General features: G+C 39.0%; 2 protein-coding genes across 2 annotated transcripts in view; one reads left to right on the top strand and one right to left on the bottom strand.

The window, feature by feature from the left end:
* The window catches only part of LOC145687901 (uncharacterized), a 281153-nt gene that overhangs the window by 119765 nt on the left and 143679 nt on the right, over positions 1–17709 (top strand). The gene's annotated exons all lie outside the window — the stretch shown is intronic.
* Positions 13109–17709, bottom strand: part of LOC145687898 (A disintegrin and metalloproteinase with thrombospondin motifs 16-like) — a 176459-nt gene continuing 171858 nt past the window's right edge. The window contains exon 12 of the mRNA XM_081761441.1: positions 13109–17574. Within this exon, the coding sequence (XP_081617567.1) occupies positions 17472–17574 (103 nt within the window). The 3' untranslated portion in view covers positions 13109–17471. The remainder of the gene's footprint in view (positions 17575–17709) is intronic.

The following is a 17709-nucleotide window of genomic DNA, read 5'->3' on the forward strand; positions in this document are numbered from 1 at the left end:
TGTTTGATTGTTATAGGTTGATCTGAGGTAGTATGAGTGTCAGAAGTTTGATTTTGTGCATCATGCATGCGGAGAGGAACAACTAATTCTGGCTGTGCTTCTTGAGGAACAGGTTTCGATTTGCATTTGTAACTATAAGCAGGATGACGTTCGTGACAGGTAGGGCAGTCAGGTGGTTGTTGCATGTTTGGACAGGTTCGGGTGTGGTGGGGACCACCACAGTAACCACATTTGAAAGTATTAGTACATTTTGATGTTGGATGTGTATACTCCTGGCAACGGTCGCAACGTATTGGTAGAGGGGCTGGAGTTTTCGATGGTTCAACTCTGTGTCGTTTCTTGTAGATGTATGCCCCGTGTTCCAATAGATCGTCAATAGTGTCTTGTGATTCGGTCAAGACCCGCACCATGTAAGTAGCTCCTTGGTTGTTACGGATGCGAAGACATTTCTTGAACACGTACCCTTCTTGACGTAATTCCTCTTCAATTTCGTCATCGCTGTATGATGGATCCACTCCGCGAATGACCACAGATAGTGTAGGAGATCGTCTGGGTGGCGGCGGTAGTTTGGTACGTTGGTCGTGGAGTTTTGTAAGTTTTGCTGTCTTGCCAAAGATTTCGAAACTGTGCTTGTCTCGTATTGTTGTAGCAAAATGCGGCAGAGGTGACTTTATGATGTAGCCGTTTTGTGTTTGAACAATTTGTAAAATTTCTGTGCGTGGTCGGTATTTAAGAATTTGTTGAAGTAACAGTTTGGTGTTGCGGAGTTTTGGATCAAAGTTTTGTAGAAGAAAGTTATGAACGTCTGGTTGAGGTTTGTGAGAGAGTTGCTGGATGCCGTCTACTATCATGAGTCGGGAGCTATCGTCGGAACTAGCAATACTGATGTTATCGTCATGGTGCTTCTTGTGAGGTGGAGATGTAGATGTAGATGCTATGTTACCGTTGTCCGTAATCCTGGTATTCTCATCTGGTCGTGGTGTCACAAGTACTGGTGTTTCAAACGCATCCTTATAGCTCTTTCGTTTCTCTACTTTATGAGCAGCCGCAGGGAGGCCTGATGGTGTAGGAGCTGTCGCAGGAAGAGACTGGTGTTGTCCGCTGGCCATAGTGGCCAATGAAGATGGTGGATGGAAAACCAATGATTGAAGATCAGTATGTTGAACGAAAGATGAAGAGATGATGAAATGGATGATGAAGCTAAGCTTCCAAAAATATGCACACTAACGTGTACAGTAGTGCAGTCTCCACTCGAGTGAAACCCTCTGTCTCTCTCACCCTCTCGCCCGCCACTGAGAACTGCCGGGCTTGCGTCCACAAGCTCGTAATATCCTCACAAGTAAACCTTACGTTTGGGTGAATCGAGTTGCTGACTGAGACACATATGAGAAAGTAGTTCTAAATATGGTTAGTATTTCAGTGAAGTTGTAGGTGCGAAGCTCCAGGGGTTTAGGAGATACAGCTACTAGAACATCACATGATAGTACAGAATAGTCTTCATACAGTTGGAGGTAAAAGCCCTGTAAGACCTCTTGTAAGGATAAAAGGTGAATAACAAATATATGGGTACATATTAGGACTAGGGAGAAGTCATATAGTAAGGGTATACCTGACAGCGGCCATCTTGAAATCCGCCATTTTGAATTAAGGTTAAGTTTCTAAAATAGGAATAGGGTCATGTGATACGTGATTTAAGGCGCAAATTTAATCAAAAGAACAATGGTGACGTTAATTTTGATTTACGCGCAATTGGTAAAAAGTTACAGGGAAATTAACTATTGTTGCAGCATATGTATTAGTCCTTTACCCCACCTTGTAAATTTTGTGTTAATGATAATAATTAAATAAAAAGCAGGTGGAAAAGCATTCCACGTGATAGAAAGACAATCTTGCTATTACTTGATTCGTGGAGTGCAAACAAAGACGACATTCTTTCGTCACAGTGTGTGCCCGAAGGAGTTACACTGATCAAGCGACTAATACCTAGTGGTTGTACTGGCATGATTTAGCCTCTAGATGTTCACTTCATTCGCCCGTACAAAGCATTTGTTCGTTTCATTACTGATACAGCAGTTACAGAAAGAGATGTGAACATATGGCACCGTGATAGGTTCATACAACTTCAGTCGTTTACAATTTACCAGTTCAGTGCTCCTCGTTTTCGCAATATGATCCGATTCGCTATCAATCAGGCTGGATATTTGAATGAAGAACCTGGACGTTGGATCGCTCCTTACGACTACTGCTTTGACGGAATTGTTAACGACAAATGTGTCAAGTGTTACTCGATTGCCTTTGTCATGTGTGCTCACTGTGAGCAGAACATTTGTGCAAGTCATGCACTCTTTTCTGAACTAGATATTGATTGTACTAATTGAGGACTTTTCTGGAAGAAAGACGCAAGTTCAATTATGACTCAATTCCACTTTGGTCATTTTTGCTTAAATTAGCAACTTGTTTATGCGATAACAAATGCTGGTTAATGATAAAGCAAAAATGGTTATACCGTTGGATTTATGGTAAAATTTGCTATTAATAAGGTGTCAATGTTATGCGTTTCGTTTAAAACTTTTGTCTGATTCAAAATGGCGGATTTGAACATGGCCGCCATCAAGGCAACTCTTACCAGAGACCTAATATTTATCCACCTGCTTTTTATGTAATTATTATCATTAACACAAAATTTACAAGGTGAGGTAAAGGACTAATACATATGCTGCAACAATAGTTAATTTCCATGTAACTTTTTACCAATTGCGTGTAAATCAAAATTAACGTCACCATTGTTCTTTTGATTAAATTTGCGCCTTAAATCACGTATCACATGACCCTATTCCTATTTTAGAAACTTAACCTTAATTCAAAATGGCGGATTTCAAGATGGCCGCCGTCAGGTATACCGTTACTATATGACTTCTCCCTAGTCCTAATATGTACCCATATATTTGTTATTCACATTTTATCGTTACAAGAGGTCTTACAGGGCTTTTACCTCCAACTGTATGAAGACTATTCTGTACTATCATGTGATGTTCTAGTAGCTGTATCTCCTAAACCCCTGGAGCTTCGCACCTACAACTTCACTGAAATACTAACCACATTTAGTACTACTTTCTCATATGTGTCTCAGTCAGCAACTCGATTCACCCAAACGTAAGGTTTACTTGTCAGTCAGGACTTGACACTGTAAACAATGCCTCAAATGAGAAAGCTGGAAACCAGCGAAGTATGCACAAGCAACGGTCACGGTCACGGTCACGGTAATTTTGTGGTTATGTATAGAGTATCGGGCCAGAGCCCCTGACTCCATGAGTAATATGTTAGAAAGAATATATCAAGATGTGCTGGTGGTTTGTTGAATGTTACTATTGTTTTGGTATGTATGGGAGACTACATCTGCAACTGTCGCAGAGTAGCTGATTATGAATTCTTTACCAGTCCTGGAGAGATTTTAAATGCGTGGTGTTCGATGGACGTTCCGCAGTGCGCATTCGGTGCCGATATTAGCTATAGCTGGATTTATATGTCTGGGTAAAGTACCCCAGAACTTATTGTGGAGATGCCGTAGTACGTCTCTGACAGTGGGTAGCTCTAAGTCTTCCAGGATCTGGCTGTTTCGTGTATATTTGTCGTGACCAGTGATTATACGACCAGCTCGAGTTTGCACACTTTCGAGAGTTTGTACGTGACTATGTGAAGCATGTTGCCAGGCAGGGCATGCATAAGAGATGGTAGACAGGATTATCATTTTGAAGATGTGAGCTCGGACCTCATGAGAAAGGGAGCTACAGCGCAAGATGGGGTACAACGCTGAGATTTTTCGTAATGCTCTCTGTTTTATGTCTCTGATGTGTGCGGCAAACGTTAGACCACGATCTAAAGTTACACCCAAATATTTTGCGTGCGTAGCATGAGGAATGCGTGTGTTCTCATAGGTTAGATTTCGATGGACGCGGATGCGTCTCCGACTATGGATGACAGCACAGCTTTTGTCTGCATTTATTTTGATTCTCCAACGTCTTGCCCATTCTTGAAAACCTATGAGTTGGCGTTGCATGTATATGTAACACTGTGCAAGTGAGCTACTGGTCGTGAAAAAGGCAGTATCGTCGGCGTATGTTGCAACAAAGCAATGGGGTAAGGTCGGGATATCTGCTGTGTACAGATTATATAAAAGCGGTGAAAGTACAGCGCCTTGTGGAACACCTGCTTTAATAGGTCTAGACGTGGATTTAACTCCGTCAACAGACACATGGAATTTTCTGCCAATGAGGTAGGAACGCAGTAAATGCAGAAGACGATCTGAAAAACCTTGCGTGTATAGTTTATATAAAAGTCCAGCTAACCATACTTTATCAAAGGCTTTTGAGACATCCAGATAGACCCCAAGGGTGTGTTGTTTTCTGTTGAAAGCCACTGTTAAATGATCCACTACTCGCACGAGTTGTGTAGTAGTGCTATGTTGTGCACGAAACCCGAACTGATGAAATGGTAGAAGGTCTCTAGTAGCTACATGCTGTTTCAGCCTCCAGAGAAACACACGTTCAAAGAGTTTACTTAGATGTGACAGAAGACTTATTGGCCTATAGTTTTCCGGGAGAAGTGGATTCTTCCCGGGCTTGGGGATGGTGATAATACGAGCTTCCTTCCAGGTCTTCGGGAAATAGCATAAGTGAAAGATGGCATTAAATAAATAGGTTAGGAAGACCAGTAGTTTTCTGGTTGGATGTTTTAGGATATCAGATCGAATTCTGTCGGGTCCGGATGCTGTCTTCGCCGGCAGACATTTGATATGTCTTTCTATTTCTCGAGGTGTAACTAAGATGATGTCATGTATAGGGTTTTGTGTAGTTAGGCTATGTAGTGTGGTTCGGATGTGCTGTTTGAGATAGGGATCAAGACGTGATCTGTTAGGCTGGAACTGTTCTTCCAGGGAGTCAGCGAAAATATCCGCTTGTGACTGTGGGTCTTGAGTCAGTCCTTGTTGGCCTTGAATAACTCTAGCTCTGGAAGCATTTGTAGCACGCTGAAAGGATTTAGAGAATGTCCATATTTTTCTATCATTTGGTGTGATATTTCGAAAGGTATCTTCCCAGTACTGTTGATTTTGTCGCTGTGTGAGCATCTTGAGTTTCGCACGCAGTTTATTCCATAATGTTTTGTATGCTGGATGTAGTGTATGCTGCCATCGGCGTCTAGCCCAACGTTTTAAATGGAGATAGATCTGCAGATGTAGACTGTCACATTGTCCCGTGTGTGTTGGAGAGATTTTGGTAGTGGAGCTCGCTGCCTCTGCTGTTCGAAGTGCTAATGTGATGTGAGAAACCGCTTGGTCGATGTCCTCAATGGTAGCTGGCCGATCTCGGAGATCTATCATAGTGTTTAGTTTTTGTTTAAAGATATCCCAATCAGTTTCTATTTGCTTAAAAATAGGGGCAGAATGGGCAATGCTGCGGTGTGATACGTGAAAAATGACTGGATCATGGTCAGAGTCTAAATCTGAGATGACATAAGGATGGACAGTAAAGGATACGTCTTTACAAAGAGCGACGTCAAGCACATCGGGTTGTCCGCCGAACTTTGGATAATGAGATGGGTCTGGCGGAGCACTGATGTTGAAGTTGGACGTGAGGAGGTATTGGTGTAAATCGTCTCCAGCGTCGTTAGGTTTAATTGAGTTCCATTCTCCATGTTTAGCATTAAGATCTCCAGCTAAAATGACCTTTGGCCCTAAGTTTGCGATGACATCGAAGTCTGTGGGCTCTAGTTGTGTGGCCGGGGACCTGTACCCGGTAACCAATATTAATGGAACGCCTGGAGTTATTAGCTCAACAGCAAGTGCCTCCAAAGTAAGTAGGGGTGGTATTGTAACCAACCTGACTGGGAAAGCCTTTTTGATTATAAGTAGCAATCCTCCTTTCTGTCTGCCGACTCTATCCTGCCGATATACAATATAATTGGGTAGTCGCCAAGTAGTGATCCGAGCTGTAAAGTGTGTTTCTTGTACAAACATGACATCAACTCTATGGTGTGTAAGAAATCTAATTAGCATTTGTTTCTGCCCCTCGAGACCATCTGCATTCCATGTAGCAAGGATAAGTGTATGATGTAGGACGCTGGAGTTAGAAACAGCCATCGTCAACCATTTCTGCTATTGTTTCTATTACTGCTGCAGCCTTGGAAGCTGAATCTGCTGCTTGACGGAAACGGGTAATACCACGTTTAATATGCGTTATGATTTTGTGGAAATGTAACCCCTTGAGGAATGAAAGAATAGACTTTAGGTCCAGGTCTTCTTTGGGGCTCTCCTGTTTCTCGGCAGATGCTGGTTGGATGTGGGAAGCAGGGGGGGCTTCAGCGTCTTCATTGTCCGTAGCCATAGGTTGGACATTAATAGTAGTGGGATCAGGAATTGTCTCTGCTGCTGATTTGTTGACAGTTTTCTCCGCTTTATCTTGAAGTTTTCTTGGTTGCTGTGCCGGCAATTTAAGAGCCTCAGAATAGGATTTGAATACGGGACATCCACGGTAATTTGCCGGGTGATCTCCCTTACAATTTGCGCAAGTGGCGGGTGTGGAGGAGTCGGATTTACTGCAGGACTGGGTAAAATGAAATTGCCCACATTTGAGACAGCGCGGATGCGCTTGGCAGGTGTCCTGTGAATGCCCCAAGCGTTGGCATCTGTAACACTGTAGCACCGAGGGAGGCTTATATGGTTCGATTTGGACCTTGTAATGAAGTAGGTTGTTGATAGCATAGATCTCTTTAATAGCTGCACTTCGTTCCAGAGCAATCAAAAACAGTGGCATTAGTATTTTCTTGTTATCTGTCTTGCTTTTGCGAGACATTTGATGAACGCTTGTTGGTTTGTAGCCCAGTCGGATAAATTCATCCTTCAGATCGTCTAAGTCAGTGTCAATAGGCAGCTTTCGCACAACCACCTTAATAGGCCTTTCGTTTTTTGCTACCCCTGTGGCATACTCAGTTTTCGTTTGATCGCAGTAAGCCTTGATAGAATTGTAGTCATCTTTGTTTGCCGCTTGAATCCGAATGCGCTCCTTAGTTGGCTGAGCTAGAGGGGGCTCCTTCAATGCTCGGGACAAGGTCTTAATAAATGTATAGGTGTTGTGAATTCCGTAGATGAAAATCGGAGGAGGCTTGAAATTGTGTGGCTGACTTGTCGTTGCAGTTTTAGTGCTAGTACTTGCATTATCTGATTGTGCTGGGGCCAAAACCTCGAACTTATTACTGAGTGGAAGAGGTGGATATTCGGAGACACTATTAGTGAGGTGTTCTGTCTTGGTGTTTGCTAAAGACGACCTTCGTCGCTTCAGCGTTCCTACTACCGTGAAGTCCATGTCTTCAGGCTTACTCGAAGCGGATGGTTGTGAAGCGCTGGACTGCTTAAGTGCAGTGGATTTTAATTTCGCTGGGGCGGCTGCTTGTTTCTTTTTGCCTAAAGGCACTAGAAAATCTTCCGGTTTGTACGTTGGTTTTGTTATTTTGCCCCTGAGACCTGGAATCCGGGGTGATTGTACTTTTTTATCTGATTTTGCTGCTGGCTTCTGAGAAGCCATCTTTATTACTAAGGTGGGAGATGGCGCCAGCTTACCACAAAAGGGGTAGTGACGGCCCCTGTGTATATTCTGGTGTTAGAGCAAAGCTCTAAGGTTAGAGTTTATTAAGGTGCTCTTTCCTCCAGAGAGGGAGCACGAAAGTAATCGTTCACCGGTATAAGTGCCAAAGTCGTCAACTACTTTTTTTTTTTTTTTTTTCCTTCAGGTACCTCTACCTCCGAAGAGGAGAGTATCAAAATAAATCGTAAGCCTAGATAATTGCAAGGTTGTCAACAGTTAAGACCAAATCAAAGTGTCAACCTCCGTGGAGGTATGAAAATACAATTCGACGGTTGTTTCCTAAACCCCAAAGAGGCAAGTATTCCAACCGTATGTACGAAGATCGCGAATAAAATAACAATTGGGGATGGACACACTAAGTGACTTGGTTATTTTTCTTCGCCAGCTACGAATACCCTATTTTTTTACCTGGTTAGAGATTCCAGGTGGCCAGTTCAAGCAACGCGCCGTTGCTTCTTAGAAATATCTAATACGTTGTTATATTAGCCGCGAGTATTTGAAATTTCTACTTTTTTTATATATAAAAACGCAGGAAAATGTTTATACTTTAAACACAGCGTTCAGACAAAGTTTATACTGTAAGTTAAACTTGAAGTTTATATTAAAATATCTGCAACAGTTCTGTATTCTTTCGCAAAATAAGTAGGGTCAAATCTGCTGCCATCTATGTTCACATTTATGCTTTATATTTAAATACCATAATTCGTTATGCCTCATGGTTACCGAAATATGAGAAAATAAAGAGTGATATTATAGGTACGTGGGACTAGAGTACTAGAGTACTAGACGGCACAATTAAAAAAATAATTAAGTTTGTCCTTTATTCAAGCTGAATGCTAACAAGACGCTAACAACGCGAACACTACATTGTCGCCGAAAGTTAAGAGGTCAGCGTCACGTGGTTTTTGAGAACAACTGAAAATCGAACGCGCGCTGGCTTTTTACTTCAATCTAAAGAAAAGCGTCTCGCAAGTGAAGCATGGGTTGCCCGCACTACAGCTTGCGCTAAGCAGAAATAAGCTTTTGTGTATAAGCCAAAGCGAAATAAAATCAAATAAAAGCGACAGGCAAGCTTGCGGTAAGCAAACATGCTCTCTGGGCGAAAACCGGTTCTAACAGGAACCGGTTCTGGCCATCCCTACTTCAAACCTACATATTACTCGGTCGAAGACGTTATTTTTTTTTTTTCAGGTCAGCCATTCTGAGTGATTTTTTCCTGGGTTTTCCTCATTCATACCAGGCAAATGCCAGGATGGTACCTAACGTTCAGGCTCGGGTAGTGTGCTCGCCGAAGGACGTCATCCATTATACGAGACGGGCTTAAGGCCATATATGCCGGTAATGCCCAGAAATATGTATAAACAAATAAATTAATAAGTAAATTCAAATCTACATTCAACATATACTGCTTTCCGTGCGCAGGTGACAGTTTTGATCCTTTGTTAAATGTACTGTGTAATTGTTTGCTTTTTAAACTGTACATGAAATCATCCTAAAGTACACTTTCCTTTAATGAAAAAGGAAAACATTGGAACTTAATGTGTTATTAACGCGTCATTAGCAGTTGTCACATGTAAGTTAATCATCACGTAAGGTCATTGTTTGTGAAAACTGTCTCGGTAAGAAAGTTAGTTACAATTAAAAAAAAAAAAAAAAAACCCACCTGTCAGTTGCGTAAAGTTCAACGTCACGTTCGAGTTCGCGTAGGGACATCCTTGTTTTGATTTCGTTCTTATCGGTATCTTCCATGAATCAACCAGCCTTTTATAGCTTCACGATAATAATATCTAATATAACATTTTTAAAAAACAGCCCATAAGAAAGGAAGAAACTAAAACTTTGCGTAGGTTTTACTTTATGTAACTCACGTATTTAAATAGTAAAGTCGGATTTCTGTTTAGCACAACGTAGGTAAACAATTGAGGGATGTGATCGAAAAGGTTGATAACCCACAAAAACTAAATTTTTACATAAAGGTGTTTGATGTCGTAAATCAATGTGCGGAATCCCATTTTCTAACATGTTTAAATTTATCATTTAATGCTCCCAGAGTTATGCTGGAACATACAAAAATGCATACAGTGGCGGATTCAGGATATGATCAAAGAAGGGGCAAAACCATAGTTTGCCGCTTTATCCAGTGTAAAGCAGGATTAAAGCCCATTTTATCCAGTGGACACTTGAGCGTCAAGGGGACGGGCTATAGCCCCTATAGCTTCCCTTGCACCAGCGCCTGAATACATACACTTATTTTTGAGTCGCACATAAAGACCCGAAATGCTGAGTGGTGGCTCAGCGGTAGAGCGTTCACCTCCGGTGCTTGGGGTCCCTGGTTCGATCCCACCTCGCGCCGTGTGGACTTTGTGGTGGACAAACACCGTGCTCGTGGGTTTTCTCGGGGTTTTCCCGTTTCCTCCAACTTTCACCATTTCACTCATCTCTTATCATCACCGTCTCCTTACCGGCGTAATCGTGGGACGTAAAACTTAAAGATTTCATTTCATTTCAATCTCTTTTCTTTGGCAATACCATAAATTGTTTCATGAGTCCTAATTGAATGTGAATTGGGGGAAGTAAAATATTTTTTCGATCCACAAGACTCTTCCTCTCAACGTTATTTTTACCAGAGTCTAACGTTTTCCGAACTGGCCAATCTTCCCTAACGTAATTCAGGAGAAGAGTAAACAAACACTTGATAGCTACTAGAGTGGAGAGGGTTGAGGACATGATCCGAGTTAGGAATTGTCTGCTGGGGGCCAGACCTTTTGGTAGGTCTCGAACCTGTGGAATCTTGGAAGGTAGGCCTTGGTAGATGACCATCTTATAGATGGCATTTTTATTTCATGTCAAAAAGTTGAAGGGCAATGTCCCCCCGATGCCTCCCATAGCTCCTCCCATGGTTGAGGACAGAGTGTAGATAGACAGACAGTAGGAGTCAGGAAAGCTATCCAGTTTGAACCGGATTTGGCTAGTTTCACCATTGTCTATTCAATCTCTTCAATCATGAATCATCTGTTCAATGGTGATCTTTTCACTGAAACAACCTTAAAACCTTTGGATATTGTTTTCTTTTAAGTAAACAAAACTAAACAGGATTATTTAATAATTACAGGCTTACATAAAAGACGATAATAGAGCAAAAACAAAAATGAATAAATAAATAAATGTGTAATTTGCAACCAAAAGGTACGTGATGAAATTCTTTTCGTTATTTTTCTGTAATCAGCGAAAAAAAAAACAACATAAAAATCACTTATATTTAAGACAATTTTTTCATCGCAGACCTGTGTAATCTAGAAAAAGAAAAAAACGATTGTTCCAAATGTTGATTTTTACTTTTACGGTCCCAACCAGTTTGTCTCGTTTGCCTAATTGGAAAACCAACGCTGATGAGAGCCAGCAAAAGGTGTCTGATATCTGACTGGAAGAAGATGCTAAGAACCAATCGAAGATGCCGGAAACCGGCCAGATCTACCACCAAATACCTTACTCATAACTCCCAATTATGCAGAGTGGAATTTTCCATTGTACAGTGAAACTTACAGGTTTAACTAATTATAGAAGGGCGAACAGGGAGTGTCACCCAACTAGTTTAACCAATACAGTGATTTTTTTTTTCAAATAGCTGCTAACTTTTTTTTACCAATCATGACAATATAAGCAAAAGCTTTAATTTTCCGGAAATGGGATAGTGACTGCGCAAGGCAACATTCAGAATAAGTATTGTTAGCAAAGGGTGCTAAGAATGCTTAGAGTAACAGATTACGCTTCTATTTTAAAGCTGGCCATGGCTACGTATAATGTGAAATTTCTGTCATCAGAAGTAAGAGGACTATGGAAGATCAACTGGGCATCATCAGATAAAGCGAAATAAAAAGAAAAGGAGACGAATTAATCGAGATGAAGTACGTTCAACTACTCTATTACAGAAAATCCCAATATGGTAAGACTTATGATGTTGGATTTATCAACGAAAAACTGAAAAGCAATGCTTTGAAGATAGATAGTATATGTAATCGAGTAGCAAGGCTTGTCATCGAACTCTCATCAAATATGTTCGAAAAAGATTCTTCTGAGCTAGGCGTTAGTTCTGAAAACAAGGCGACATAATAATAAAATTCAAATTTGATACATAATCCTATACGCTTTGGCTTAAATTATCTAAAAGTCAGACTCATATTTTCAGTTGGCATGGCGACCTGGTATCTCGGTCTTTTCGAGCTCTATACGTAAGAATTGTGAGTCTATGTATCGCAAAATCAACAGAGCTTAGTGTATCCTTTGGGGGCTGGTCGTCCCCACTGCCCTCTCCGTGGATCTGCCACTGACCACAGCCAATCACTGCCAATATTGCTAATAAGCGGAAAGACTGGGTAACAAACGTGGTGCGGTACGATATTTTGGGACCAGCATTTTTCCCTCTGATTAGTCCATATTTTTCTAATTTTCATTCGTATGGATTTTGAGACAATCTCTTCAAGAATTCAACTTGGACCGCTTACAATCAACGGTCAAATACAGATATCGTTTCCAGTGACGATTTGGGGAGTCATTTATGTCTTTGGACGTTCTGAGTTGATAGAATGTGTTGACACCCTCAACAGCATTCGATACATTAATATTTTGCAGAGGGATCTGCTACAGATATTTTCCACTTGGTTGCTTCCAAAAACCAACAACTCTGTTTATGGGAGATGATGTCCCTTACCATATTGCCAAAATAACTCTAACCACGCATACTCAAAATAGCATTGAACTATCAGTAGTTAGTCAGTCCCCGTTGATGAATTGAGTTGATTTTGGGATTTGGGGATTTAGATTTGTTGGAAACAGACTTCATGATGATGGTAGTTAAATTTACTAAACTGTCCTTCTTTTTGAATACTACATTCATAAATCATGTTTAGGTCGCATTTGTTTACGGTCGCATGGACAGTGCTAAAGCAAATTTGTCAAACAAATCCCAGTATGAATTGCTTGATTGTTGTCAAATACAATTACCCAATTCTCGAACAGTAGCGAACACCTGTTCCATTTAGTTAGTTATCACAGTTTTGATATGAAATCTAGTCTTGTCTTCGTCACAAACAAGTACTTTATCAGCGAAGGTGATGTTTTTAACAGATGTAGAAGTAAAATCAATCAATAAAGATAAAAGAGCTAATTGAACTGGAATTGCAAACTGATATATTGAGATTGAATTCTACAAAAAGGATTACCATGTTTCCTCTGCATGTGTGTTTGCTTCATCTTTCACTAACATAATAGATTATTATTTAAAGAGAAACAGACACAACGAGATTGTATTTGTAGTGTTTAGGCCTTTCCGAGTGCGAGTGTCTTTCTCTCCCCTTTGTTGTTCATGATGGGGTAGCATACTTAAAATTGTTGCTTTTAAGATGTTATTTCTGAAGAAAGGAGGGGGCGGCAAATAATGCTGTTACACGGGGCGGCAAATTGCCCAGGGCCGGTCCTGGTAGGCATTACACAAAGAGCGCTCAACTCATTTCGGTTGAACATTCAATATTTACACATACAACAAGAGAGTATCAATACATACAATGAAAACGAACGTTTCTACATAAAAGTGTTTATTGTATATTAAATACATAAATACGATTAATTTTCGTTCAAAACATAATATGGATCAAATACAATATGATTACTATAAATAATACTGTCAAATGAATAGAAGAGATGAAGAGATGGCATGTTGTTTCATCGACAACTTAGCCATCAGGATGATTTGTTCGTTTCACCTAAACTACACTGTAAATGTGATAGAGATCATCTTTGCAACCAAAACACTGTTGTCCAATTAATATATACATAAAAAAGGAAAAATACGTAAATAAAGTTTATTTATTCTGAGTACTTTGCATTTAAATTCGGCGATTAATCTAAAGTTTTATTCCTGAATCTTCATTTTGTAATATATTTTCCCAAGAATAAACTTGGAGCACACTGCTTCACTTGTTTAATTTGAATGTTGGCAATTCGATTCCTAGATTGATATGTACAGTCAGCGACAAAATTTCTTTCCGTTCCGTAAAATTTATTTTGGAAGTAACAATGGTAGAGCTGGAACGTACAACGGCTATATGACAGGAACGTGCAGAAAATTATATTCTCTTTAATTTACTGAAAACTATACTTAAAATCGTCCTTCTACTGTGAAGTTATTTACGAAACTAATTTATCAAACGGGAAAAACTTTTGTCGCTGGCTGTACACTATTTTTTAAAACTATTTATTAACATCCAGTAAGTTTGAATCATGGTGTACTTTCAGCTGAAATTGGCACTAAACCAATCAATTCATTTTTATTCAAATTTACTTTCCATTCTACCATTTAATTTACAGATCATAATCACGAGAGACGAAATATTTCATGCAATTTTGTAATAGTTATCTAAAAACATAGAAGGGTCATACAAAAATGTTTGTTGGAAACAACAATTATCTATTATACTTCGTTTTGGAGAATTTTCACAACAGAGCAGAACGAATTCGAATTTAATATTAAACTGAATGGTTAGCTTCTAGTCTTAAATAAAGATATTTAATAAATCTCGTAAACAAAGGAAATTATAAGCAAGCACTTGGGTAAACCTGGAATGCGCATACATATGAAGCATACAGAATACCGATTGGGCAGTAGATTGTAACTAGATCTTTGTTTGTTTGCTTGTTTTGTTTAGAAAAAGGTATTCCCGTTTACAATCCTTATCCGAAAATAAATGTTTTGTTTGTGTAATGGTGGTAAATTTTTATTCTATGTGAGAGCTTTGGTTTCCTTTTGTATTATAGTTTAACGTAAGAAAACTGTTACAATGCTATTTAATTGTCGAAACTAGGAGTTCAGCTGGAAGTGGATGAATCAAGTAATTTCGTTACTTCCGGTGACGACGAAAGTGTATGGTTCAAAAACTTGTATTTTCAGTTGCAAACAATATGGCTGTTAAGTAAAGAAAGCATAGGCCAGAATTCAATTTATTTTCATCCAATACATTTCCATGTCTTTTATCTATTTTTATTTTAAAGTTTATTTTCTTCTTTCGAAAATTTAGACAAAAAATATATATAGTTTCCGTTTTTCTGAAGTGTTAATACTTAATAATAAAACATAACCATTATACAAGAGTATTTCTAAAGTGTTTCTATGTTAACACTGAAATATCGCGCCATTCATAACGTATAGTGCCATCTATGGAAAAAATAATGTACCAGATTCAACTAACTACGTCAATACGTTGGAGGGAGTCGTTTGAATCAGTTCCTCTGCGTTGATCTTTCATATTGCATGGCAATGCTCTAGTACACACGACTGCTGTTGCCAAGGTTACAGTGAAACACTGTGGCTTCAAGGAAATTCCAAACGCACCCTAGGGCCTAGATCTAATACTGCAGCCTTAGCAAGAACAGAGGTGTGGATTAGAGCATTACCATGGAATATGCAAGTTCAACGCAGATGATCTGATTCAAATGGCTACCTCCAACGTATTGATGCAGCTAGACAGTTGAAACTGGTAAATTATTTATCCCTTAGATGGCACTATATGCCACGAATGGCACGATATTTCAGTGTTAGAATGGATATTTTGGAAATATCTCTTTAGTTTCATATGCATAGCATTCCTTTGCAATCCACCGAAAAGTACCGGCGGAAATACACTATGTTTGACCTAACCGTTCTCAACAAAATGTACTTATTAATTGTTTTGGCTACAATGAAGATACTACAAAGATATCCACACATAAATTTAAATGTTAAGACAAATAACAAAAAAAGCAAATAACTGTTCCTGTAGAATACAATTGTACTTCTAGTACTACTAGTCTGAGCGACTTATAATTCAACCTTTTTGCCTTTTGAGAGAAACTGTAAAAACAGCCACAGAACTTTCTCACGTAAGAGCTCAAAGGTACACCGTATCAGCAGCATATAATGGGCGAAGATCAAGTTATGTGCACACACACTCACACAAAAATCAATATATATATATATATATATCTTACTACAGCTTGCAAACCAAAAGATGGCTTTTTCTGTCGTTTATAATGTCAGTGGCAAATAGCCATTCACAAGTGGTCTAAGTTTATTTATTTCAAACCCTGCAATCATCTGAGTCTTCGAAGTACACAAGAGTTAGTTTAAGCGAGTAATTCGATTTACTGGTGCTGACATTATCAGCTGTCAATGAAGATTATACTATTGGTACCTGAACAAGTGTTTCGACCAACTTCAACCTCTATTACACATCTTATCTATTACTCTATCATCAAGTAGAAAATGATGCTATCAAAGGACATAGTTTTGCAAATAGGATCGTAATATTATACTTTGTTGCACACTTTTTTACAAACGTTCTAGTTTACTTATTTTAAATATTGGTACCAATTTTTTTTTTTTTTTATTTTGAGAATCAATCACTTATGAACAGAAAATATAGAGAAAAGGAAAGGAATATAAACAAATTAAAAATAACACTAGAATAATTCAACCAAAAAGTTAGGCACGAAAATTTGTTTCGGACACGTTTCGTGACTTTATTTTATCTCACGACGCCATTTTATTTCGTCTCTTATTCTGTTTTGATTTTCCCCAAATGAAACAACAATTGGACAACCACTATTCATATTATCTGATATTTTGAGGAAATTCCACAAGGTTTTAGTAGATCTATAATTCTAGTTACATTTTGTTCTAAAGCAGCCATTTTCAAGTAAGTGCTCTGTGACGTCACCATTTGTTGTCCCTATTCTGAGTAAACTACACAGAGAGAACAAAACGTAGACATAAAATTTAGCATTGATAAAGAGAGTTTTGACACTGTAATTCGGCAGATATGCTACTCGTAAATCCATGAGTACTTTCACGCTGACAAGATTTGCTTATTTCATTCCTATATTCCCTCCTCCTCTCCTTTGCTCTTAATATTTCTCTCTGTCCTTTCTCCGATTGTAAAAAAGCTTGTTCTACGTCATACATTTGCTGGTTGGAAATGACTGCTCTAAAGCATTTTATTCTTTAAGATCGGAAAATTCTCAAAACTCCTTCCATGGAATCAATGCATATCACTGGTTAAGAACTGTAGTTAGCAGCAAAAATGCATACATTTGCATGTAGCAGGCCGGCAAGAAGGGGCGGCTGGGGTAAAATCATTCCCTAAAGCTTTTTCTTATCCCCTTAAGTATTAAAGTATGAATAATGCTGTAAAAGAGAATATGTTTCCTTAAACTTTAGGTTGACCTCCTAACGTTTGGTCCAATCTGCAGGTATTCTCTGTACATGCTCTTTCATCCATAGCTTTCTTGAATACAGTTTGCAGCAAGACACATAGAATCAGATTCTTTCTGCGATCTACGCTAAAGAGAGGCGCATTCGTTTATTTGTTTTGGGAATTACTAACAACATATCTATAAGAAGGGAAAGCATGAACGTTGCAATTTTTATCATAATTGTATGACTTGTACTGGTAACTTTCAAAAATAAATTAAGAATCTCTCTCGCTCGCTCTCCTGTTCCTACTATGAAAACACTTCATTTCACTATTTCTTTAGCCTATTAGTATTATAACGTGACAAGTCACTTTTTTTTTCTTTCTTAGCTGAGTTAACTAGGCGTTAATATAAACGTTCATATGACTACCTCTATATATCAGGCTTGTTAAGAGCTGAGGATTTGCAACTTTTACTACAACCATATGCACAATCTCACACACATAGACATGTATAACACACACACTTTTTTCTTTCTTGGAATATGGTATACAATATTGTACTTATGGAAAGAAAAACCCATCAATAGGTTCCTACTAGTTTTTGCTGCATCTAGTTGCCGTCGAATAAGTCGACGCTCTCCGTCGGAAACTCTTCTTCTGGGCTTCTTCGCCTTCTTAGGATGCACAAATTCTCATACCATCTTCGCGAAAAGCTGAAAAATAAAATGTATTATGATTATTATGAAATAGTACTTTAGATCTGAAGTGCCCGGAGTTCATAATCTTTAATTGGTTAATATTTAGATTTTTGACATTTTATTAAATCTTTTATGAACAAATTAAGTGTT

Source organism: Thermobia domestica, chromosome 6 (genome assembly GCF_964235325.1).
Source record: "Thermobia domestica chromosome 6, izTheDome1.hap1.1, whole genome shotgun sequence".
Classification (NCBI taxonomy): Eukaryota; Metazoa; Arthropoda; class Insecta; order Zygentoma; family Lepismatidae; genus Thermobia; species Thermobia domestica.